Source organism: Monopterus albus, unplaced genomic scaffold (assembly GCF_001952655.1).
Source record: "Monopterus albus unplaced genomic scaffold, M_albus_1.0 scaffold90.1, whole genome shotgun sequence".
Taxonomy (NCBI): Eukaryota; Metazoa; Chordata; class Actinopteri; order Synbranchiformes; family Synbranchidae; genus Monopterus; species Monopterus albus.
This window is the reverse complement of record NW_018127970.1, coordinates 1,339,266-1,366,306: the sequence shown is the minus strand read 5'-3', so window position 1 is coordinate 1,366,306 and position 27,041 is coordinate 1,339,266. Positions and strand designations below refer to the sequence as shown.

The 27,041-nt window shown below is 40.2% G+C and overlaps 2 protein-coding genes across 2 annotated transcripts in view; both read right to left on the bottom strand.

Moving 5' to 3' along the window:
* Positions 1 to 8,411: 8,411 nt before the first annotated feature.
* On the bottom strand, positions 8,412 to 10,308 carry pou3f2b (POU class 3 homeobox 2b). Its single transcript, XM_020607921.1, has one exon. It carries the CDS (start codon positions 10,241 to 10,243, stop codon positions 9,098 to 9,100), a length of 1,146 nt encoding a protein of 381 aa, XP_020463577.1. The 5' UTR covers positions 10,244 to 10,308; the 3' UTR covers positions 8,412 to 9,097.
* An 8,610-nt stretch (positions 10,309 to 18,918) lies between these two features.
* LOC109964548 (neuroendocrine convertase 1-like) overlaps positions 18,919 to 27,041 on the bottom strand; it is a 187,161-nt gene continuing 179,038 nt past the window's right edge. Inside the window, exons 18-19 of the mRNA XM_020607920.1 lie at positions 24,490 to 24,659; positions 18,919 to 19,318 (exon numbers count right to left, since the gene is read on the bottom strand). Of these exons, the coding sequence (XP_020463576.1) occupies positions 19,283 to 19,318; positions 24,490 to 24,659 (206 nt within the window). The 3' untranslated portion in view covers positions 18,919 to 19,282. The remainder of the gene's footprint in view (positions 19,319 to 24,489; positions 24,660 to 27,041) is intronic.

Here is a 27,041-nt window from a genome sequence, read left to right as displayed (position 1 = left end):
TCCTGCTGCTTCGTAAGTAGACTTGTGGAAGTGTGATTGAGAAAAAAGTAGGGTCATCTACAGAATCCACAACAGCTAGGGAAGTCATTAGTCAGGATGACTGACTGGATAGTAGTGGCGGAATGATCCTTTTTGCCTTAACCCACTGCCATTTTGCAGTCTATTAATTCCACTGGGAGAAGTGACATTAGCTTGTCTTCTTAACGGCCTTTTAATGAATTGTTTATGCCTGGTTTAATGATGTATATTGTGGCCCTGTAATGTGCCCTAATGACGGAGAACGAGGCGGCCTCAGCTGAAGTATTAATTTGGATTGCCTCCCCAATGATTATTTCGTAGCCACTGACACCATTGCTGCTGCCTCTGCTGCTGTGTATACGAGTACGGATGCAAAAGTGATTCATGGAGGCTTTCCGCTCTGCGCTACAGCTTGATTTCTCGTTGTCACGCTCCTCTATGAGGTTGATATTTCCAGGGGGGATCCACAGCAATTAGTTCAGCTTTTTATTTGTCTTTCAAGAGCTTACAGACGTAGCTTCATGAATCTGTGGGGGGAGTATATGGATGGAAATATTGTTCTTGAATAATAAATCCAACATTAAAACTTAAACAAGGGGAGGGCTGGCACAAAGTTGCCCCATGCCACCTTTCCCCCCCCTCTATCTACAAACCACATGAGTAACACCAGAACATACCTTGACAAACATGGCAGCACCCTGCTGATGCAGTAATAGTCCTCTCTTCAGGGAGACATGTCTGCAGAGAGTTTTGGTCTGCCTTGTCAGAGCCCTCCTCGGGCTGGGACTCGACAGGCCCTCAGACCTGCCTGAGGGAGGCCTCACTGTGATACCCATCATTATGTGGCTTGGTGTTCCTTCTCCTGTTTCCAGGCTTAGACTCTAATAATCAAGATATCCCTGTCAGTTCTCACACCGCTGTGCTGAAAGCTTATTACTTTTGTTTGCTTTAAGGATATGGATAATGTCAGTGCTGAGTGTCTGAAATCCAACTCAGTACTCTAATCTATATAGGCAGCTGTTTGAAGCAGTAGAGATGCAGTGTGCCTTTAGCCGTGTCTAAATCCATGAGGATAACCTTTCATCGGTACAAGTTGTCAGCCTTGCTGCAGTTACTGTAAATGAGTGACCCTGATCTGATGCTAGTAGAACAGATACAGTGCTAGTGTTTCTCAGAATTAAGTTTTTTTTATGACACCCATTGTTTCCTATTATAGCAAGTCTTCGCTTGCCTTTTAGCTTAAAGGTTGCTGTCTTTTTTGAAGGCAAAGAATAGATCTTTGAGAAAACTGTTCTAGACCAGACCTCTTTGGCCTGTGATACCCTAAAATGAACCATGGTTTTCTTGTGACAGCTGGTAAACAGGTTATGACCACACTGTGGATGTGAGTCTTTGGGGCGTCCAACCTAAATGTTTTCCTTCTCAAAGAGCTGAAAGTATTCCCCAAGAAAAAAAAAGTAAACAGTCCTCTTGTTGGTGGTTCTCTTCCAGTGGTTGGGAACTACTGGAGGAGAACAAGATCTTTGTTTTGTTTTGTGCCATGAAGCAATATGGCAGATTTCCCACCATCTCTGACTCAGTGTTTTTATCATTTTCAGGTATGGATGATGTGCTGCGAATGTTTCTACAGTATATGAAACTTTCATTTTTGAGTTTGGATAAAAATAGCATGGTTAATTACAGATCGGTGTGTGTAAAAAAAACAAACAAACAAAAAAAACATCTTGACTCAAGGCCTATTCAGCATTTAGCTTTCAACAATGTGTCTCAGTTTTTATCAGTAAAAAGAACTGCCTTACTGGCTGTGACTGGCCCAGATCGAGTCAGTTCCATTAACTGATGAAGTGAGTGAACCTTAAACAGATTTGTTGTTTGTTTGTTACATTTATGACAGTTTCATATTTGGGAACACTGCCTTTTGCCTTGTGTGCTATACTGTATGTGTATTTTAACTTGAAGTACAGTAGCACCACACCAGGAAAAGTTTATTCGGTTCTAATTATCCTTGATACATAACCTCTCCTGACTGTTGTCCATCTAAAGCTTCCTGTTCTCTCAGCAACATTACACAGAGCTGTTTAGGGGCTCCTGTGGCTTCTCAAAGAGGCTCTGGCACAGACGCTGTATAAGATGGCTTTGCTGAGAGATGAGCATGTTTCACAAACAGGCCGAGCAATTACAGCCTGAATAATTATGCACTGAAGGAGAGACAGGATTCGCCCCACTGATCAGCAAAGTTCATGTGAAGTTATAATTAAACAATAACTCGTTTACAAATGAACGCACACACGCATTTGTGTACTTAAGTGTGCAAAGTGTAATTAGCTGCGATGCATCTGAGTGAGATTGAAGAACAACAGTGTCAAATGGTGGAATTATGTTCGGCTTGTGAGCTTGTATCACTGTTATTTGTGGGCTGGGGGAGGAGGAGGTGAAAGAGTTGGGGGGTGGGGGATGTGAGCAAAGAGAGAGGATGACTCAATGAGTGATTGATACAGAGGGCCGAATTATCTGGAGATGGACATGATGGTTGACAGGAAAACTTTGTACAAAGACAGTAAAATCTCTGGGGGATAAATAAAATTACAAAAACTTTAATTTTCAAAATGATTTAGACCTTAGAAAGTCACTGAAACACTGTGCTGTTAAATTACATTATGTGATCTGAGAAAGGTTCTACTAAATCTGTTTTGGGCAGGAAAATACAGTCTGTCTGCATGTTGTTCAATTACCGTTTAATTTGTTACATTTTATAACAAGTTAGTCAATCTGCTAATCACTAATAATATGTTGTCCCACCTCATTATCTATTGCTGGAGGTCTTGCCTCCCCTGTGACTGAACAACAGTGTTGTCAATCAACAGCATATATTTACATACATGTAAGGCCTTTTTAAAGTGGGCTGAATAACCCACAGCAGAGTGTAGAATATATAGTAATCCTCATAACCTGATAAAAAATATGTGTAAAAGATGCTTTAGATAGGTTGAGCTGACACCTAGCTTGCCTGTACAGGCTGTGCAACATTACAAACAAATCTTCAAGGCTGAGTCTGAAGTTCTTGCCAGGATTCTTGCTACAGCTATTCATTTCTGTTTTTGTCAAGAACTGCTGTGATTGTTTTCATAAACAAAAAAAAAAAAAGGCCATCAGAGTTTTCAAAGCCTAATACTTTTGTCTTTACCTGGGATTTTTTCACAGTAGATATTTTGATTTGACATAATAGGAAAAGCACAGGTGTTACTAATAACATTAATGATGGCTCTGTTCTGGTCAAGTGTCCCAGCAGGCAGCCACGACAGTGCCCCAGCATGCACGGACTAGGACCTGGAACAGCTAAATGGAATTCAGCCATTGTTCATTTTGTCATTTACACATGTGCTTTGCTGTGACATCCAAATGTCCTCTATGAAGAAGTCTTACTGCTTGTTTTGTCTGGCCAACAATTTGCATTCAATTTACAATATTCAATTAACAGTGATGCCAAACTGAAGAAAGCAGTAAATCCTTGAACCAGAAAATGTTTGGCAATGTCACCTTATTAAGGAACTTTGATGATCTTCTCAACCATGTATTAACTGTTTTGAGTTGATTTCTTAAAAAAAAACTGAAATCTATTTGACTGAGCATATAAACATATATATATATCTATATAGATATGTATATGTATATGTATATGTATATGTATGTGTGTGTGTGTGTGTCTTTTTAAATTGGGCTGACCTTCTACTATTCCATTACTGGTAAAAGCAGAATAACTTTTTAAGAAGAAAAAAGGTGGTGGTATCATCAAGAAATGTCAAGTTTTTTTCTTAAAATGTGTAACATAATACCACTGTACACATGTTGAAATAATTTGTCACTAAAAACACAGTGGGTAATAGGTAAATCCAGGGTGATTCTGCTAATAGTGGTAACGAAGACTCAGAGTCAGGTTTAAACACAGCACTGGGGCAGTGTCCTGATTGTAGTCTAGGGAAAATGCTCCCGTGTGAATAAAAGTCAACAATGGTTTGCAGAAGACCCACTTCAGAAAAAGAAAACAGAAACACAAAAATACCAAACAAACAAACAAACAAAACGCAGACTACCACACAGATCAGAAAGTCTAATGTGGATCTACGACTATTCACCTTCATATTATTTGACTTTGGTCCTTTTCATTGTATGTGTTAATGTGTTAAAAACGCATTTCCTGTTTATGTAATATGTAAAATGTTTAACATCTCCAGTTGTGTGCTTTGCTGATATCCATTAAAACACAAGTGTAATACAATAGGTTTTGGGTGAGACCATGAATGGTTAAACAATTTGCCAGTTATCAAAACTGATGACAGTTTACCAATGAATGAATTAATTGGTTCAGCTCCAGCTGTGTCAAGAAAAACAATAAAGCAAATTATATTTCCATGTACTGTAAGTTCTGCGAGGACTGACAGTTGCATGTCTGTTGTATACCTGTGTGAGTAAGTGTGAGTCGGGTCCATGTCTCACTGTATCCTAACCTTATCTTAATTTAACAACCCAATATATAACTTTGATAATGACCCTGTTGTGAAAGATTATATTTTTCAGTGTAATTACTAAATGTTTTATATCAACTACCTCAAATTAAAACTCCAATTGTTTAGCATATATTGTAACACACTCTTTAAATCTGACCCAGTGCTCATAGACAGCAACATGATTCTGGAGCTTGGACTCACCCTCGGGTCGCGCTGGTGTCGCTAGATGGCGCTCGAGTACCGACTATCCCCCTCTATGCGTCTCCACAGCTCAGCCAGCGCCACAGCAGAGCAGGGTTTTTCTTCCCTGGGAGTCTAATGGGAAATTTCACGTCACCTAAATAAAAAGGAAGGTGTAATTAACGCGACGCGCTATTAATTGCATCTGCTAGAGCGCGAATGAAGGTCACGAGGGGGCACTTTTTTGATTACTGGGCTCCACAAAAGTCAGCTTCTGAGATCAGAGAGTGGGCTTTATTTCCGGGTGTCATTTCATGCCAGGCGTCCAAATGGCAGGTTAAACGGCCGTGATGATGCAGAGAAGGACATCTTTTATTTCCCTGTGTCAGCTACAAAGCAGCTCGTGGAAATGATACAGTGCGCGGGGGGATAATATCCATTGTGCGCATTATACCACATAGAGGTAAAGCAAGCATATCTAAGTCCAGCAAGGTCACTAAGTCATTCCTAAGAAATATCACAGTGCATTTTCACAAGGGGAATGTTTTGTGGCATTTTTCTGTCCAGAATGAAAAGCGACAACCATCTGTAAGCAGAGACATGGTTGGACAGGGTCCCAGTAGGAATTGATTCCTCGCACTAAGTGTGTTATATTTATTTGATCAATTCTGTGGATAAATGACATCAAAAGGGTCCCTACTTTTTTTGTTTGTGATCACGTTCATTGAGCATAAATTAGCGATCAGCTATTGATTCCCAATCGATTCTCCTCTGGGGTGTAAACCTCCCTTCCATCTTGTCCACGGGCTCACCTTTTCACACTGTGCACTGCTGCAGACAGCAGAACAGGGGCTGGCAGCTTTGGCAAGGAAAACGGGGAAGAATCCCATTATTTATATTATGACAACCAAGAGGGCAGCCTGTTTTCTCATTTTTGTAGATGTGGCTAGGAAATACAATCAATTCTGTATTTCCCCGCCAATTTTAAAATAAAAGGAAGTCGAATAGATTTTACAGAGATTCTCATAAAAGTATCACACCACAGATTCCCATGGCAATATTAAAGAGGAAGTACGTAGCACAGAAAATGGGAAAATACCATCAGGGTCACCACAGTGAATATCACAGTCACTATAGGTCCCTCCAGAAATATTACAGTGGAGTTTTCTGTTAAGTCTTTTTTTGTCTATTGAACCAGAACTTTCTATTATGGGAATGTTTTAGGGACCAAATGAATTCTGATAAATTTTTATTGAAAAACCAGCATTTATTTAAATGTCACAACCTATTATGTTTTTAAAGTTTGAGTTGTCTGATTAACCCTTACTTTTTAGGGCTCTCGTTTGTCCCAAATGAGGCGAGATTTACAGTCAAGAAATATTCAGAACAAGGCAAGGTTTTTGTTTTCTGAGGTTGATAAAAAGTTTTCTTTTCTCATCTTATTAAATCAAGAATAGGCCTACAGAAAACGGGGTGCAAACAAAACAAACCCCATGAGGCTAACCATGTGGATTATAAGGTGGCTTCCAACACATTTTAAAGCGCTAATAATCTTTGAGATGAGTTTGGATTTGTTTTTCTTTTTTGTTCACAATACTGTGCGAGGTGACGGAGCAAGTGAAACCATAAGCACCAAATAAAATAAGAGAGATAAAAATATTACCTTGCTGAACCCCTTTCAACCCTCCTACGGACCACTGTCGGTCCTCGGACCCCACTTTGGGAACCTCTAATTTAACCCTGGATGGAAACTGTAGTTTCCCCAGCCAAAGCCAGCCCCTTTAAGAGTAGCCTTGGGCAAAACCAACACATCATCAGCTCACAATCTTACATTCATCCACTCTGATTTTCTCTCAGCCATTAATTCCACCCAAACCAAAGGGCTCAAAATAAGGAGCATATTTTCAAAACCACAGCTGTCAGGCACACACTGCTGCAGTGTCCTGCTTTGCTGGATTAAAAGGACAATAAATACATTTAGCCTCGACGTTGGAAAAAGCTGTTTAATATCAACCCCATTATTTAAAAATGTGCAAGTCCGTTGTTCACGAGTCAAGTGATGAAACACCTCCAGGCGTTTATCACCTCTGCTTTATATCTACCCCAAGTTCGTCCAGTGAATATGATAGCCTATAACCCCCTGCAGAAATAAAAACGACTGGCTTAACAAGCAGTTAAACAGAACAAGAAAACCGCGTTAGACTGCTACAGGTCTACATCCCATATCTTGAATTTCCAGTGAATTATAACTTAGAACGGTTCATTAAAGCTACTGAGGAGAGATTTCAATGTCATGGTCGTTTCTGCTTGTTGTTTTCTGTAGAAGCAACATCAGGAAGGAAAAATAAAAAAAAACAAAGTCCCTGGATATCTGTCTTTGCATAAAACAAAAGGCAGGCTACTGTACGGAGAACAGATGTATATACATTTAGCTGTGACGGTCCGGGCATGTGGCAATCCCGCTGAAAAATAAAAATATGTACTCTCTTCTTCCCTACAAAACAAAAGCCTTCTCGGTGTCATTTCTTCCCCTATATATCTCGCACATTGTCTCATCTATAAAAGCCTTCGTAGAATAAATTACAATCTCATTAACAAAACTAAAAAAATAAAATAAAATGTCTACGAGCAGTTTCCCCCATAATAAAGCAACATAGACGAAGATGAACAAAATGGCTGACATGAAATCCATGGCAACGACCTCACAAACTAATAAAAACAACACCGTATTAATAATAATAATAATAATAATAATAATAATAATAATAATAATAATAATAATCATCATCATCATTTGGATCACATGCTGCGATTTTTGGAATGTCACCAAAATTAATTGGAAAAAATGTCAAGGCCTTCTATCATAGTTTCAAGCACATTAGTCATGTTGTTAATCTCCGTTTTCATCCTCTATAAGTCTGATTCATTTGTGGACAGTCGATGAGTTCAGTCCTTAAAGCACTAGGCCTATATTTTGATTGGAAACACAATTCAATGTAATTTCAGTGCGGACATCAAATGGCAAAACAGAACTCCTTAGACAGTTTAAACAATTTAAACTGCTTTCACATCACATGAATTTAAAGATCACTTTTTGACTCAAAATAAAATACGCTACAAAAAAAAATGTTGAAACCGTAAACGAGTAAAATTTCTGCAACTAAATGGACGTTAAATAGCACATAAACACAAGGCAGTAGGTAGGCTCTGAATCAAAAGTGGATTTTAAAAACTCAACCTGCTTGTTCGTGAAAACATCAATTCAAAAAGTGCCCCAGTGAAGAAAGAAAAAGGGAAGCCATGACTTTTAAAGTTATTACAATATTTACAAAAGTGGATCCAAATACTCTGGGAGAGTTGGTGACCTATATCTTTGTAGATATCTATATATCTCGAGCCCATCCTGTTGTGGAAAAGTGCCTGATAACCCTATCAATCGCCAGGGAGCCCTTCTGGGAGCTGAGGGGGAGGAGAAAATTATGAAGCGTTAGTTTTGTGATAATAATAATAATAATGGTCTTTTTGTCTCTGCTGCTGTTTGACTCGTTACAGAGGTCCTTCACTTTTTGTTCACTACAACTGCACACAGACCAGTTATTGAGTTTAGGCGCTGCACTCCTGTAATAACAATAATAGTAATAATAATAATAATAATAGTAATAATAGTAATAATAATAAATAATAATAATAATACTAATAATAAATACGAGCTGAATGGCCAGCACTTTCCCAGCAGTAGTGTTTATAATGCAAAGCGGCTCTGTGCTGCCTGACTGACAGATGGGACTCAGGCGATGCTCACCCTCAGCTGGACTCCACTGGACTGGGGCTGCAGCCTTTACTGGCCTCCACTTTACTCCATTAACGCAGCTCCTTTGACCCTTCTGCACCACCCTCCCATCACTGCTGGATGCACAGTTTAGAGCTACAAAACTAAACGCCTCTGCCTTTGCTTTCCCCTTTACAGCAGAGGGAAAATGTGTTAGATTTGATATAAAAGTGGCGAATGGAAACCATTCAGTTATGTTTTTCATCTAAAACTAAGTACCCTCCTTTCCCCTACCTCTTTTTTTTTCGTCAAGTATGATTTCAATACACAATAGGGGCTACACCTTGAAACTGCGTCGACTGGAGTCACAGTGCTGGGCATGTATCCTCTAAGAACACAACACGGGCTTGTTCCTTTAGCTCTGGGAGAGGAAAGCAATGTCCTGTCCTCCCCTCACTCATTTTCCATTTTTCAGATATTCACTGCAGATATTGTGTTAAGTACTCACTCCAATCTATTATACATAAAACACCCACTATATTGTTTTATAGTCCAGTGGTTTATATATAATCTTGGGGATAAATAAAAAGGATAAACAAGTCCTGGAGTAGCGGTCCAGAAGAGTTCACTGGACAGGGGTCTGGACCCCGTGGTGCGGCGGCGTGTCCCCGTACACATCCTCGCTCCCTGGCAGAGCTCCTCCGGGAGGGGTCATGCGTTTCTCCTTCTGTCTCCTGTTACAAAACCAAACCCGCACCACTTCTTTCTCCAGGTGCAGACTGTCCGCCAGGGTGATTATTTCCGACGCTGCCGGTTTAGGGCACTTCAAAAAATGGCTCTCCAAAGCTCCCTTTACGCTTACCTCGATTGAAGTCCGTTTTTTCCTTTTCCTCCCTTGCGCAGCGATTTTGTCCAGACTGGTCGGGCTGCCCGAGGTGGAGTCCGCCTCCTCCAGCCACTTGTTCAACAGAGGCTTCAGCTTGCACATGTTTTTGAAGCTGAGCTGCAGGGCCTCAAACCTGCATATGGTGGTTTGGGAAAACACATTTCCGTACAGGGTCCCCAGGGCGAGTCCGACGTCCGCCTGCGTGAAGCCCAGCTTGATCCTACGCTGTTTGAACTGCTTGGCGAACTGCTCCAGGTCGTCCGAGGTCGGCGTATCCTCGTCCGAGTGGTCGTGGTGGCTCTGCGGCCGATGCTGGTGCTGATGCTGGGACGGAGGGTGGCCGTGGTCGCTGAGGTGCGGGCTGTGGTGGTCGTCATGACTGTCTCTTAGGTTGTGGTGGTGCATCCCCTGCCCGCTGCCCGGGATCAGCCCATTCACGCTGAAGCCCGGCTGGGAGTAAATAAGGCTTTGGCCGTTCGTAGTCGCCATGCTCGGTATGTGCGCCGCAGTAGTGGTTCTCCACGCCCGGCCGTCGTGGTGGTTCCCGTGCGTCTGGTGCCCCAGGTGGGGCGGCCGCGACTGGTGCTGTAGGTTGCTGCTGGAGTTGTGCATCTCATCCCGGGCGCCCTGCACCGCGGGTTTGATGTCCTGCTCTGAGCCGAGAGGGCTGGAGGACCACGGGGCTCCTTCTCCGTGGGACAGAGCCGTGATCCACTGGTGTGCGTGGCTGAGCGTGTGGCTGTTGCTCTGCAGCGGGTACTCGCTCTGTAACAGGCTCTGCGCTTCCCGGTACGCCGTGGCTTGCTGCATGCTGCCGGGCTCCGAGTGCACGATGGATGCGCTGGAGGTGAGGATGTTGTAGTGGTTAGACGCTGCGGTCGCCATGACTCTCGGAGCCGGACTGATCGCTCTTATTAAAGAAACCTTGAATTTGACAGATCCTCTCCTGCCCACAGGCGGCTCCCAGGCGCTCTGCCAAGTGGACGCCGAGGCGCACCTGGACTCCGCCCCGCCCCCGTCGCTCATTGGATGTCAGAAGATGATGGACGTGGTTCCCAAGGGCAACGACATGGTGATTGGCTGCAGGGAAATCTCAACAAACACTACTCTCTTTGTTGGAGAGGTGCGAGTTGAAGGTTCCCGTGGAAGCGGAGAGCCGGAGTACAGCATGGAAAGACGGAGCACCAGGATCAGCTGTGCACCTGTAAGATACAGTTGATTTACTTTAATAGTCATGTTCTGTCAAGACTCAGGGTGCAGATAGGGTAGATCCTCAAAACCACGACTTCCTTTATGTGAAGATTAATGCAAAAGATATTTTGTTAAGGACACCTTTGTTTATTTAACTAGACTTTACATTTTATTAACTGTTGAGTGTAATTACGCGCAGCTTCATAATATTAAATGTTGTTATTGGAAACATGAATGTCACATCCTAATTGGATTAGACAATGTCAACTTATTTACTGCAACAAAGAGAGCTCGACTTTAGATTACATAAAACCATATTCACGTAATATGTTTATGCATAATATACCGAACCTGTGTGAGACAAAACCAGTTTACTGTTGCTGCAACATTTCTGCTAAGACGTTCACATTAATCCCTCTGTGTTATTTGTGCAATGCAGTGTGTGTATGAGAAAAACTACTAATGTAGCATTTTTTGAAGTATTGACAAAAAAGGCAATAGTTACCTTTAAGTTAACATAAATTAAAGACTGACATTTTAAGTTAATGTTGTTGTGAAACCACCTAACTGAATAGCCTAATTTGAAATCCAGTTTATTCAAATAATTTTTTTCTAATGCTTTTTTACTGCTTTCAAGATCCTTTATAAGATTTGTAAAAGAAAGCAATTTAACTAATACGTTTTCTAAATCCAGATATACGGTAAATGAAAACGATTAGAGCTGTTTCCATCAGCTGAGTTTTATTAAAAACAAACATTTTACCTGTAAAGCTTAATCAGTTGAATGAATCTGTGATCGCTGCTGCACTTCATTTGTTGACATGCAGTCTTCTCCTGATCCGCCTTTACACCATACAGGTTCAAATTGTATAGTTTGTTTAAAGTGAGATCATTTGAAAACCTACACTGACTGCAGGCATCATTGTAAAGTCTATCATTTTCTTTCTTTTGGATTTAGATCTGGCTGTTGATGTCAGATTTATCTGCACTTTCTCAAACTCCAGTAATTGCTTGTAAAATTGCAAGCCAGTAATATTTTTTCCAATCAAGTGTCTCTAAATGTAGACCTGAAAACTTTTAACAGCCCATAAAGTAAACAAATAAGTAAACTTTTGTGTCCAACTAGACTGTAAAGTACATTTTACAAGCCTGGCTCAGGAGGAGTGGCTACAGAAACTCAGGTTCTATAAATAACATGACTTCAAAGATGTATTGTCTATTTAAACCTGAAATAAGCTATTTAGTTCCCAAAATGTTTCTTTAATAAATGTAGTTTGGAGGATTTGTGGGCTCCTAAATGGTTGTTTAAAAGATGTAGGCGTAAGAGTGCAGCAGCACTGAGAGCTGCCCAGGATTCTTTGCATCAGCAAAGGAGATTTAGAAATGATTTTTCTGGTCTTATATACATCTGTTGTTGACTTAGAATGTGTGGTTACCCATCATCATCCTCGATAAGGACAGACACAAGTGAAGAGGAGGATTAAGTCCAGATCCAGGCCTCCAGTCCAGGGCAGGGAGGGCAGGTTTCCATCCCGTCCCAGCTGCCATCCCCCTGGTGTCAGCTTCATGGTGCAGGACTTTGTCCAGAGAGGGGACATTCCTGGCCGACCGCTGCTGGTTGCCATAGGGAGAAGTAAATGAAACAACAGCAGTTGCGTTGCTACCCCCCCTTTCCCCCCAGCTACAGGGACAAAGCCTTTGCAGGGATAAAGGAGGGAGGAGTAAAGGAGCACAGGGCCTTGAGAGGGAGAAAGGGCTTGGAAACCTCAAAAAGATTGACTGTCCTTAAGGCTGCTCCTCACACTCCTGTGAGATAAAGGAAATGCTGTGAACAATTACAAACAAAACCTCTGAATGTTGCATGAAGTATGTTTCAACTTTCTAACTTCTGGGAAAAAAACAACTTAAGTCTTATTACTAGAAGACATTAATAATTCCTACTATATATGTGAAATTAAACTGCATTTTTGGTTAGTCTATAACAATTCAGTCCACCAGAAACAAAGTAATACATGCTGCCTCCAAATTAAACCTATAAATCAATGTGGACACTTCTTCAGTATCCACAATTTATTACTTCTAAACTATGCAAATGACTAGAACTGTAATTAAATGTTTTATTTAATAACTTGGGCCCAGCAGTAAAATTAAAAGGCAATAAAAAGCTATTATAAATGAAATATTTTCACCAAATATTCAAACTGTGAAGTGAAAGCAGAAAAGTCTACATACTGAATGCTGCAAACTCGCAAATCATTCTTAGAAATATAAATTTATTCAGCAAGTTCACACCAGGACACATGTACAGGCTGAGGTCTGTGAACAATACAGGGGCGTGTAACAAAGGCCAAATCCTCATTCTAAAATGCTTTATATGGACTGGACTGGATTTTAATCTCATACACCGATCTAAGTTGCAGCTTGCTGCTTTAGTTACCAAATAACTCAACCACTGATGGTAAAGATAAATAAAATGTAATTATCTTAAATTAAATGTATGACCATCAAATATTGAATACACTGTTTGTTGCACTCATCCTTTAAAGGCACAGTGTTTATCCCAAACATATAGAAAATTTGTACTTAACAGATATGTCTTTTATTGAAAGGACAAACTGTACACAACAGTAATTAATTAAAAGTCAGAAATATTTCTGATGTTGCTGGTCTGTTTACATTAAAACTATCTGTGGACAGATGATATAAACCAGGCCTATGAGAATCGGCTGAGGACCACACAGAATACTCATATTCCATGTTTGACTCTAGCTCTTCAATTAAGTATTACTGATTGGGCCTTTAATGGATCTCATTTCATAGGCTAATAATCCTTTATGGATGTGAATCCAGCTGCACTTACAGCACATGAAGCTGCCAGGATTTAAGTCATACAAGGAAAAGTTCCAGGCACGGTTCAGTAATTCATTCTGGTAATACTGAACATTATTGTGGCGTAACATTGAAATCGGCCAAATCAAAAGAACATTGTGGTAATTAGGCTGTAATTCAAGGAATTACCACATTGCCACACAGGCTTAAATAGTCGTGATGGGAGAAGCGCAAAGCACATTATTTTAATGGTGTAATATGCAAACTATGGCTTGTTTCAATTACATGGCTTAACAATGCATAAATGATGCGAGCCTTGTTATTTGGACTGCAGGGTCCTCAGTTATTCAATCACTCAGAGGGGCCAATGTTAGGGGCCATGCTGCCTTCTCTTGTACCGTAGTCAACCCAGTGCTGAGCACTGAGGGCTGCTGCCAAACTACATTTAAGGGAATAAAAATGAACAGCAGAGAATGTAAGCATTAAATTAACAGTAGGATAATTATATGACCCGTGTGCTGTAAAGATTCAATTTCTCACACTCTAATTAGGCGACTGTCTCCCCATACATCAGCTCACATCCCTCTGCCAATTTCTCACCAGAAAGCATCCTGTGAGCGGAAATAATTAGATTTTATTAAGACACGGCTTGTGTGATAAAGAAAATCAAAGGAGGGGCTGGTTAGATATGATGTGTTTTCAAAATCAATGACTGGTCCATGCACACTGTCCACTGAGGCCCTTTTAGAGACAAGGACATTTGAGTCCAAACTAGAAGCTAGGCTCGAATCTGTCTCTATGTCTGACTGTATTAACCCATTTAATGAACCATACACTATTCAGTGTAAGGGGAAGATTTGTGGTCTCAGCCCTTATGACAGAAATATAATCCATCTTTACTCACGTCTAGGCTTGTGCAAGCTTAGTTTAACACATGGATGCAAGAGTAGACTGTGACATCTCAGCCAGGTTTGAAGCCAGTCATGGTGCAGTATCCAACTTACATAAACACCACAAACATGACTTTGTAACGTCCAGTGCATGTACAGTACACTGAGAATGACCTTTTATTCTGCCCACTAGTTAAACTTTGTACATTCATAGAGTTAGAGAGAGGAGTTAACCTATTTTAAGAATGTTTAACAGCATAACTGAACCTTTTGATTATTCCAGGCAGGGTATATGTCTTAAAACATGTTATGTCCAAAGCCCAAAGATTTTACTATCATAGAAATGGAAGAAAACCAGCAGGTTCTAGTTTCTCAAGAGAATGATTGAATTATATATTTTGTAACATAAATATGACATAAACAATTAACCATTACTTAAATTGTTGAAGATAAATTTTGTAGGTAAATGCCCCTGTGAATACTGTTATGACGTCTGGACTTTTACTGTAGGTGATAAAATCCAGTGAAGTACAAATGGATGTTTAACAACTTGGTATTTAGTGCCCCAAAGACACAAACAACATTTCTGGTTTATTACAGTCTCTTCTTTAGGGAACAATAAGGACTAAATGGAGACTGTGTAGCTTTGCTTCTACCACCTTTGTGGTTGAAGCAACCGCAACAGACAAAAGTCTGAAGAATTCAGCCATAGTGTCCTTTAAAATATGTCAAAGTAACTTCAAATTAAAAGACAGCCCAGGTTATAACAATTTAACTTGCACTGTTACACTGTAAACTGTGGAATACAGTAAGAGGCAAAACATTCAGCACTTCTTAACAAAGCACACATTACAAATTAATTACAGATGTCACGTTGTCAAAGTTTTATTTCTGATGAGCTGTCCGCATATGAACAATTTGTGCTAAGGCCTGTTTCAAGTCTTACATAACAAGAGCTGACCCACACCTTTCATGCTTACTGTAATTGTTGTGTGCATCAAAGGGAGTGTGACTGACAGGCTGTATGGGAGCATTAATACAGTGGGTGAGTGACGACATACTGAGGGGAGGGAGCGAGGAACAAGAGAGGGAGAGGAGAGAGAGCAAGATACTGGGTGGGAAGGAGGAGAATGAAAGAAAAGTAAGAGAGAGGACAAAAAGTGGGGAGAGCGTTAATGAGAGGGAGAGTATTAATTGTATGCATTGTGCCGGGGCTCTTTTGCCGAGTGTGGTTGTCGAGCTGCGGGCCCTAACCCCTCCAGCAGCCCGTGATCTGAGCCAGCTCTCAGACTGCTGTATTCCAATGCAATTAGGCCACTCAAAGGCCTGCTTAAAGCTGCACCCCCACCACACACACACACACACACACACACTCATCAGATAGCACCGGCCCCTGTGGGTCTCCTCCATTGTAACAAGGAGGTGTATTCTGTCCCTCTTTGAGGCAGTGGATGACGAGACCACCCCAGGAAGTACAAAAAAAGGGAGGATTACTTCTCTTTTTGTCCCTTTCCTTCTGTCTTTCTCTCTTTCATTCTCTTTATCATTCCCTTTTTCTGGTTTAGGAGTTCACCTCCAAAGTGTGTGGCACAGAGCACAGCTTTAGTTTGTTCCTCCAAAGAGATACAGCTTGAAATTTGTTGCAGGGTTAAAAAAAAAGAACAATGAGGCATTTCTGTGATGGATGTCACTGTTGGACTGCTTTAGGAATACTACTTTCCTTTTCCTGTTTCATTATTCATATAGTCATATATTTCAACAAGTGGCACGAGGCATGGAGCTCACGGGCTTGTCGCCGTTGGCACCAGTGCTGCAGCCTTAGTCAGTCACTCCCATCTGTACGCTGTATTAAGAGAAAGCTCTTCATGATAGCGGAGTCCTCTTGGCTGGCTTTCAACATGTCTTCATTCCCCAGAACGCATTTAAAACAGATTACCAATCTAATGCCCCCCCACCCCCCAATAAGAGAAGAGAAAGTGAAAAAAACTGGCACATTAACACCTGAAATACTGCTCAGTGGCATCAACAGATTAACAACGTAATCCACACAATGAGGACTTTGATTCGTGTGGTTTGGCAGGCACTAACGCCAGGCATAATACACATTGTTATACGAGACCGTCCCAGCAGGAGAAAACCTGGCAGAAGTGCCTCCCTTTTTTTGTCTTTCCATCAGATGAGCTTTTGAAGAATTTTAACTCGTGCATCTGGTGCATCTGCCCATTCCCCCATCAGAGAACCAACCCGCTGGCTGCTCTTGTGGCACATGTGAGAGGAGAAGCGGAGGAATCATAGGCTTTCTGAAGACTGTTAAAACAGCAGGGCCCAGGAGCTCTCCCTTGTCCTTTCGCCCATTTTTCTGCATAAGGACGTGTGTATAGGATAAGTGTGTGTGGTAGATCTAACGGTCCCATCGCTCATGTGCGGCTCGATTAGTCCCACGTGCCTCGTTCATCAGACATGGAGGCAGAGCAGATGGCAGGAGACGCACCATGTTACCATGCTGCGGCACTACGTAATGCTGCTCTAATTGAAACATCAGTACTGCCCTGTCAATACACTACTGCTACTTTACAAAACACAACTACCTACAGATCTGCACTTGACTGGGGAAAGGCTGTTATTCTGACATATTTGTTTCTTATTGAAATAACTGCTGCCAAAATAGCAACAAAGTAACTTTCCCCCAAAACTTTCTGCACTTGATTTCTGGTCTTTTTAATAACCTAATTTCAATGAAACACCTCACTTGGTTTCTGTTTGTATATAGTGTTGTGGTGGGAAAGGAAGCGTGCAGGAAAAAGGGAGAGAATTTCCTCACAAGCATTTCCGCTGTGGCACGTTTTTAATGAATTGATAAAAAGTTGAGGGAGCTCACATGGTTGTGATCAGTAATTCAACGTTATCAGAAATTCAGTGGAGAACAGAGAGAAATTAGGCAGCTAGAAATTAATTTGTTATTTGTCCAAGTCAATGAGGAGTGACACAGCCCATTTAATGAATGGGTAATCCATTTCTTATTGCACTGAGCTGAATTCACTCTTCATTGAAGTGGAAAAAGACAAACATATCTTTCACTAACCTTTGCATCTTCCAGAATCAAAGGAGGAGCACAGATGATTGCTAAGACCTGTTCTCAGAACTATTTGTATTTGGAGAAACATATGTTTGTGTGGCTGGGAGAGCGATTAATTTTTAAAGCCAAGTTAAGAATCCACAGTGAAAAATCTTTGCTGACACTGACTCCACACAGTTACAATACAGTACATGGAATCGATTCATGATCAGTCTGCTTGCTGCACTGTGGAAATGAACAATCTTTATTTAACCATGGTTCATATTTGTGTCTTCAGTTCCCTGCCCCTGCCTTTCTGCTCACAGCTCTTCCACCTCCTGGATCTGAAGAGTGTGACTGTTACATCTCCTCCATGATGACAGCCTGGAGAATCTGCAGTGGTAAGGACCTGATCTGTCTGTGCACATCATCATCAACAGTCTTTGTCCTTCACAGCAGCATGTCTTGATCTCATGAGTGGCATCTGGTCAACAAATGTCCTATGTAACACTTGGGTATGATATGGGTAATGAGTTTATGACCTGAGGAAACTTAATCTACACACAGTAGTAGAAGAAGCAACCAGCACAAAATAATGCTTTTGTCTATACAATATCAGAAAATAAAGAATGAATATTTTCTTAATGCCATATGTCCAGTAATAAAAGCAAGCATTTTGGTGGCCAAAGGGGATACATGCATTCTCAGCATGGAAAACACATTTTTTCTGATTCACAGAATCATAATTTCCCCTTCACCCTTACAAACGACAGCTCTTTAATTGTGCATAAATAAATAAATGACAGTCACAGAATTCCTAAAAACAGAATGAAGCAGTAAAGAAGCAGTAACTAAGTACATTTCCATTTGTGTTTTTTGGAAATGTGGTTAAAATTTCCAATAATTTAGATGGAAGTCTGACCGTAGTATCTGGATTTGCAGTACAGCTTACCTGGAAAGTGACCCTGAATGTCAGGGTCTTGTTGCGGGCCTGGTTATCCAACACTACGTTTGCAGGAATCTTCCACATCTGGGTGATGGAACACATATTTGGTTCTAAAGACAAACAAAAGTTTGAGAACCAAAATGCTCATCCTGTTTATGAGGATAAAACCCAGGATGATAAAAGATAATACGTAACTGAATTTAGGACTGAAACAATCAGTTATTTTCATTATGATGTGATTATTTTCTTGATTTATTGATTGATCAGATAGTGTGTAAAATGTCAGAAAAATTATTCATTCAAGTTTATCAGAGTCCAGTGTCTTCAGATGTCATGTCTTCTTTGACCAACAGTAAACACTCCCCATAATAGTCAGTATATCAAAGACATGCAGGAAATCTGCAGATTTCTACTTGAAAAATGACTTAATTAGTACAGTTTTTGAAAAAAAGGACTCACCGGGTCTTTGGATTTACACAAATTATGCTAGTATATGCAACGCAATCCATTCATATTTCCTCTGTTAACATAATTCAAACAAGTTAACCCCTAAAGAAAATTATGTTGGTTTTACACATTATCATTGTGAGGGACCGGTGTACACATTACAATCAAGTAAATCCAACAAATCCTTTTTTTCAGTGTTCTCTACCAGTTAATCAACTAATCAGTTTTATTTAAAGGGGTATTCAAGTGATTTAGTACTACACCTGCACTAGACCAATAAATATAAAAGTATTCAAAATTGAATTTAAATGAACTGATGTTCCCAAGTCTGATGCAAGCTCCAGAAATACTAGGTACTACCTCTCCCATAATGCAACCAATCACATCTTTTGTTCCACCATCCATGTTTGGCAGAAGATATTATAATCAAAAATCCATGAATTGACCCTTTAATCTCATTTTTATAAGTCATGATTTTATTTATAGTTGTTATGGTACATTTTTGCTCTTGTTAAGACTTCGTTTGTTGCTCTTCACACCAGCACCACTTGCAGCAGGGGATGTGGCTAGTTTAAAATCATTTTCCCCTCCTTATGGATGTCCTACCAGAAAAAAAAGAGAAAGTTCTTATAAAGAATAAACAGAACATGAGCTGTTCAGAGATATATCTGTTTCAACTCTGTTTTTTCAAGGATAAAGTCAAGGACTAACAGCTTAATTTAAAATCAATCAAAAGCCAGCTATGTCCATGGGAGCAACGTTCAGAATCCGGTTATGATTTGATCTTGGCTCAAGTTTTCAGTTAGTGTTGACGTGTCAGAGTTGTGAGGAATCCCGAGCCGGTAGCTTACAGCAGGGGTTTCAGTGATACAGTATTTACAAGGCATGAGGAAGTGGGAGCGCTGCAACAGACGGCACTGAACACGGCGCTTTCAATTATTTCTCACAGCATTCATGAAAATAGAAGCACAGCGGGGAGTACAGTATGAACGACAAAACTATAAAAAGACATGGAGCGAAAAGAGAACTCCCAGGCTAAAATAAATGGTCTTGTATGCTGTTGCTGGTGAAGAGCTGAAAATAGTGTCTCCAAAACAGGAGAAATGGAAATCATGTGATGGAGTGCAAACAGAGTGAGCAGTAGTGGAACAAAAACCTAAGCATAAAGAAGTGGAGTAGGGTTGAAGTTTAGGTTTGACAGCATCATATAAATCTTGAGGCTGAATTGGTCTGGTAAACTCGATTATGGGCCTACAGGAGTAGACCATACTAACGCTGGCTCAGGTCTGTCAAATGACTAATGTACAGACAGTCTGCCTTTCTCCACTTGTGTGACTTAGGAACTAGAATATCCTAGTCAGAATATGACTAAAGTTTAAATGAATGATCAAAAATAAAATAAAATAAATATGGTTAAATGTCTACAGTCATGCTAGGAGCTCTATGAGGCTAAATGCTAACTTGAATATGCTAACATGCTCACAATGTCAGTGCTACCCTGCTGATCATTAGTAGCTAATATTTACCATGGTCAACATCTTAGTTTAGCATGCCTCAAATTATGGCCAAGATTGATGAATGTCATTAGTGTGTTTTTTTATTTGTTTTGTTTTTTTGGGGGTATTTGGGCATAAAACAAAGGATAAATGTTGACCTGATGGAGCCACTAGATGAAAAGACAGGATATCACTAAAGCTGTTATGATCATCCTGAGTAGCATATAACTACCAATAAAACATCAGATGACAATCACTGCCTCAGTTACATTCCCATCCAATTTTGCATACATTTCCAAAAGTAAAATTGGGTTTAGATGTCTATGTGCACAAATTGAAATCTTATTAAATCTGTTAAAGTGGTGAATGTACCCATCAGCAGAGCCACACTGCTAGCTTGGCTAAATATAAACTCAAACTGTCAAATTCATATTCAGCTCACCTGTGTGATGACATCAAGGCTTGCCAATGTACTGACCATATTTTTGGATAATTTTTTTATATTGTAGTGGTATATTATAGCACAGTGTAGTTTATAGTTATAATATATCATGATGAGTCAAGTAGTTGTCCCATAACATCACCTATAATGAAGTATATATTTTTGTCATTAATTCCCTGACTGTCACAAGCCTTTAAACCCTTTTCCACTATGGGAATTTACCAACTGTACTACTGTACTTATTTTCCCAGGTTCTGCTTTTGTATCCCTTCTCAGCATCTTTCAAGAGGTGGTAGTAAATCAGATTCCAGGTAGAAGTAGGGGAGCTCACAGGGCTGTTGCCAGTGACTGGTCATGCAGCTGTCGCTCGTGGTTTGTCAGACAGATGTGTCATCACATCTCAGCTACAATAGACCCAACAACAGCATCAGTTTCATTGCTGTGTACATCTGGAAGGGCTTTCATATAATAAAGAACAACGAAGACTGCAAACTGGACAAATGACAACTTATGTCCAGCTGTTGCATTTTAAAAACATATGTGTGGATTGTATTGCCTTTTAGTTAAGTACATTCAGTATTTACCCGTGTGAAAAATACAGTAGAAAAGCAAGGCAGACTTCTTTTGCCATGCAAGTTGTAAACAGCAGGTTGCCAAAGTGGAAAAGCAGCTTTTGATCATTTTTGGCATCTATCTTCATATGAAATCATTCGTCCTTCATTTCTGTCATTCTCTTACCACTAATGACAGACATTTCATTTTTGTGAATGAAATTTGCCCAAACACAAAGTGGAGTTTGAGGTTGTTGATTGTAATGATCAAATCTCACCTCGGATCTCCTCATGAACAGGTGACAGTCATCAGAAATGAGCAATTTACAGTATGTTGGCCAACATTTCTATTAGTTTTTATGACATAACAAACCTGTTTGATGGCTTGTGTTTTTAGTATTATGACAGTTTGCCCAATTCTCAGCAATCAACACAGCGCAATGGTAGAATTAGCCAAGTGACCAAAAATACAAACAGTATATCACAGGTGGTAATAGACTTACTGCTGGGGGGTATACTGGTTCACCTGGTGTACCAGCTTTAATTTCACATAAGGTGTGAGGTTTTCATATACTGCCATACCATAGCAGTAACGCTCCAGGAAGGTGCAGATTATACAGTATATTATTGTTCACCACTAGAAGTGCTTTTGATCGTTAAGCCGAATGTATTGAAAGGAGACCCCATTAACTGTGCTTACTCAAATCAATTCAAAATGTATTTATATAGCACTTTACAATAACATCAGGTTAACCAAAGTGCTTCACAAAAGAAACATTGTTTATTAAAAACATTAAAAAATAAAGTAAACAAACTAAAATAAGAGCCAACAACAATAAATATCAGACTCCATTAACAATTAAATGCCTTAGTATACAAAAAGGTGTTAAGGAGAGATTTAAACACAGCCAACTCTGTAATAAATCTAATATTACAAGGCAAATAATTCCAAAGTTTTAGGAAAGCCCTGTTGCCCCATCGTTTGTGACGGGATCTTGGAACCTCTAGGAGATACAAAGAGGAAGCTCTAAGAGATCTAACTGGGACGTACCATTGAATAATGTCACAGAGATACCAGGGCGCCAAACCATATAAAACCTTAAACACTTAAGTTCAATTATGAAGGGAACCTGGAGCCACTACAGGTGAGATATGCTCATATTTACATGAATTCATCAATAAATGAGCAGCAGCATTTTGAACCAACTGGAGATGTGAAAGAAGCAACTTACAGTGAATTACAGTAGAAGCCTAGAACTAACAAACGCATGGACTGCAACTTCAAAATCGTTAAATGAGAGAAACAGCTTCACTTTACTCAACAATCACAGTTGGAAAGAAATGGACTTGACAACAGTGTTAATCTGCTAATCAAACCTTAAGTCACTGTCAAACAACACCCCAAGATTTCTCACAACAGGTTTAGCATATGATGATAGAGGTCAGAGGTCAATGACCGAAGCACCTTAACAGTTATAACTTTATAACACAACAATTAGTCACCCAAAACTTTCTCTCTTTAACAGGGAAAAACACCATAGCACACAACCCTGTGACACAAACAATCTGTAATGTTTTACACAGGAAAACAGCCTGCTGGGTACAGTTTGCTACTAGCCAGGTAGTATAACAGCCTGCTAACAGCTGGGAGAGGCTCCGTTGCTACAGTAGATTAAAGAGAAATGGAGGATGAAGAATGTGTGACCAGAGATTGTGTCCAAAAGAGGAGCTGCAGTTTGGAAGTTTTTGGTTTAATATATTACAAAGCTTGTGGAGTCATGTTGCCACTGTTGGCAATGCTATCAAACTGCAAACTGCTATCCTAATATTATACCAACAGCACTGAAGCAGCTACACTCACTCACTTTCTTCAACAGACCTGTGCTCACAGTGGAGTCATACCTCAGAAACCACCAGAATCTTAAATAAAATCATGATACAAATGTTTGGTCATGCTGCCCAACACTAATAAACTGTGAACCACCTTCAGATTGACAGTTTCAGATTAGTAATTTTAGCATATATTCAAACACTGGAAGGTACTCACACCTACACTTCGTCCTTTTTGACCTCTAACTCATCAACAGAGCTGATCCCCCCCATAGACGAGAAGGGTGGAGAAGCTCATAGACAGATATATTTGTTTCCCAACCCTTCCACCGTCTCTGTGGGATGACCCTTCCCATCTACCCACCACTCCGTCTCCCCCTCCCTCACCCTCAACCTAATGGATCAAACAAAGGACATCATTTGTAGGCCAAGTCTTTTTCTGAGCGTCTCTCTCCTCAGCTCTGCATACCAATCCAATACAGCCCAAGGAAAAAAAGCCACACCATGGTACGTGTGTGTATAAGCTTATGTGTGTGTGTGTGTGTCTGTCACGGCCAGGGGTTGGAAGGTCTGTTTGCCTCTCTGCCAAGCATTGATTTATCCTTTTCTCCAATTTATTTCTCCTCCTTGCCTCTACAATCCATTCAGATCTGCCTCTAGGGGAGGAACTTGGGGTAAAGACATTGTCAAACCTCATCGCTGGCTCCAAACACAGGCTCAAAACTTATTTATAGTCCTAGGGACCATGAAACCCTGCAAGGACATGTCAGGCAGCAACATGTGCACATACAGAGCCACCTGTTGTCCAGGGGCACGCTCAGAAGGCCTGATGATTATGAGAGCGTAATGCTGAGTCTGAAAGAGAATTATAATTGTTTCAGTTCAAACACTGAGCTGAAAGATGATTAAGTAGACCACAAAACATGCTTTGATTTCAAAAGAGAGTTAAACCTTAGTCTTTCTTCTGCAGTAACAACTGTTAGAGAAGCAAGAATGATATTTAATTGTTCCTCATAATCAGGCCTAGACTCTGTGCACGAGCAGATATGATCAGAATAACAATATCTCAACTGTCTGATCCCTATCTCTGTCTGTATGATTCTGACACTTTGAGATGTTATCAAGGATTTGTATTCTAAAGCCCTGCCAGTGATGACAGTGTTCAGCAGAAATGCTGCATTTGCACAAATCCCTCTTTCTTACCCCTACACACACAGAGAAAGACAAAAACGGATACACATGAATGGCAGAGATCTGTGAGCCATTCTTCAGTGTCACTGTGAGCAACGCCTGGCACATCCTTACACCTGAAGTTGATCAATGCAGATATGTCCAGGGGGAAATTGAAATCCATAGGAAATTAGGCAGCACCAGTGATTTATTGGACCAGTAAATCACGGCATGTGTGTGATGTGTGAAACGTGTGTCTTCCAGCTCTGTATACAGTACTGTACCTTGTGTCTGGGTAGGATGGTGATATCAGCACTCCGCACCTTCCTGTCTCTTTCCATTTGGTAGACCCATTGAATCAGGTCCAGAGGGGGGTAACCGTCCCTGTGGTACACCCCCCTGTGAGGGACAGGGTGATGTGACCCCATAGACACAATGCTCCGCAGGGGTCCCTCTGAAGAAAAAACAAGGAAGGCATACAAGTACTGTGAAAGTGTTGTTTGGTACTGTGTGCCTCAGTAGTTAAGTTTCCATCCAAATGTCAAGTGCATTTTGTTTTTGCTAATGTTTAAAATGTTGCCAAGAAAAAAAAAGTGTCTTAGGTCTCTAAATGCATCAAGTGGACTGGAGTGAGTGAAAGGGAAAATGTAAATAAAAAAATGAACCAGGCCTTTAAGGGTCACTTTTGCTGACTTGAATTGAGATTGAATGTGTTTGCTAAGTTTTTACAGTACTTAACAATGCTAACAACAAAACAAAACAAAACAACAAGGCTTTGATGAAATTGAATCCTCTTTTTAATACTGTTTGAATGGTATTTTGTTTATCAGCAGCCCTTAAATGTATTTACATTCATATTTACATGTACTAAATGGATTTACATTCGTTAATTACATCTCCTATGTAGTAGCTTGTGTTGGTAGTGGTAGTCGTGGATCCTGCTATTTCCATGCAGGATTAAATCTGTCTTGACACACATGAGGACTGAGCTGTATTATGTTATAGTGTGTGAAGTTTTGTGACTTAACACACTGCTAGTGCAAATTAAACATTCATACAACTGCTAGTTCACAGTTGGAGTACTCAACTGGCAAAACACGGTGCTTTTTGTGTGTGCGAAGCCGTCACCAGAAATGTGTAAAAACCAAAACAAATATGCGAACTTGGTAGTTTTATGACATACTATGATACTATGGCCATTCGCTCATGATGCCAGTTTGTACACATGTATAACAGACAGCCAGGTCAATACTTCTACAAGGTTATGATGCGGGGACATCCCAGTCTCATTTTCAGCAAACACAATCAGCCATTTTACAGACAAATCCTACCAACCTTACATTAACAATCTGACAAATGGTTTCCAGTTCAATTTATTTTATTATATGTTTTTTTTTTTTAGAAAAATTAAAAACAATAGAAACATTTGCTGTATGGTAGAGCATTTTTTAATAATATATTATAAAACGGATTTTCCATTTTCATTTAGCCTTTCTAATTTGATACATTAAGAAGCTTATTTGAATCTGGACATGCAGCTATTCCCTGTTTGTGTTCATATAATGTAAAGTGTGTTAATGTGGGGTTGAATAAAAATCCTGTTTGCCATAAATCAAAGTCTTAATTTTTAAACATGCACCTTCAAGAGCAGCAAATGTCCTTATTTTATCAGTGTTTCCTCATTTATTAGTCTTCTGAATGAAATCGAATCATTTTAAGAGAACCATAAGAGAAGTGCACTACGAACAGAGGAGAGGAGAATCAAAAATATATAACCAACACTGAGTAGTTGTGTCAGTCTTTTAGTCTGCATTCATTTATGAATATTCAAATACATCTATGAGGATTTTCTTTGGAATAAAACAGAGATAGTGTGTAGTGTTAAGCAAAGAATCACCCCCCCCACACACACACACACAAACTCTCTCTCTTGTCTCTTCCCTTGCCCCCTTTTTTCTTTTTCTAGGTACAGTGCTCTCACTTGTTTTTGTTTGGCTTTAATTGTTTTTTTGTTGTTGTTTTTTTGTTTTCAAGAGAAGAAGAAAAGACAACAACAGGGTGGTGAGGGCTGCAGCTAATGGAGAGGCTGTAATTGTGAATGGAGGCATTCATCTGGAGACGTCGTCCATGAATTGTGCCTCACAATACCCAACGCCAGGCTGCTCAGATCAACAACTAGTCTCCAAGCACACACACACACACACACACACACACACGCACATACACAGATACACATTTACTTACATACATACACACAGCGAACCCTCAGATCACTGATGCTCAAAGGAGGAACGTAATCATATCACCACAAAGAGCAAGACACTGAAGAAGGGAAGAGAGAAGGTGGGGAGGAGCAGGAGGGGAGGAGGGGAAGAAGAGAGGAGAAGTGGAGACAGTGAAGGAGAGGGAGGAGGAGGAAGAGGAAGAGGAATGCTGAAACTAATGTTTCCTACCATTTGATTTGGGCTGTAGAGCCCAGGAGGCAGATCAGATGGAGCCACATGCACACACACATATACACTCCTAACAGACAAACAGGACAAATATATTCAAAGACAGACACACAGCATTTGTATACAAACTTTCATAATTGAAACAAACGCACAGAGAAAGTTGCATAGTTTCCTGCTCACACCAATTCAAAGCAAACTCATACATGAACACTTAGACAAATATACAGACACACAGACTATGCATGTGCATTTGCAAGTAAGCAAGAATATACATAGACACTCTGACAGACACGTAGCCACACAAACACAGACACATTTAAAACTATACAACTTCATATACATTATGTATTTAACAACATCGTAAACCTCATGTTTCCTGCTAA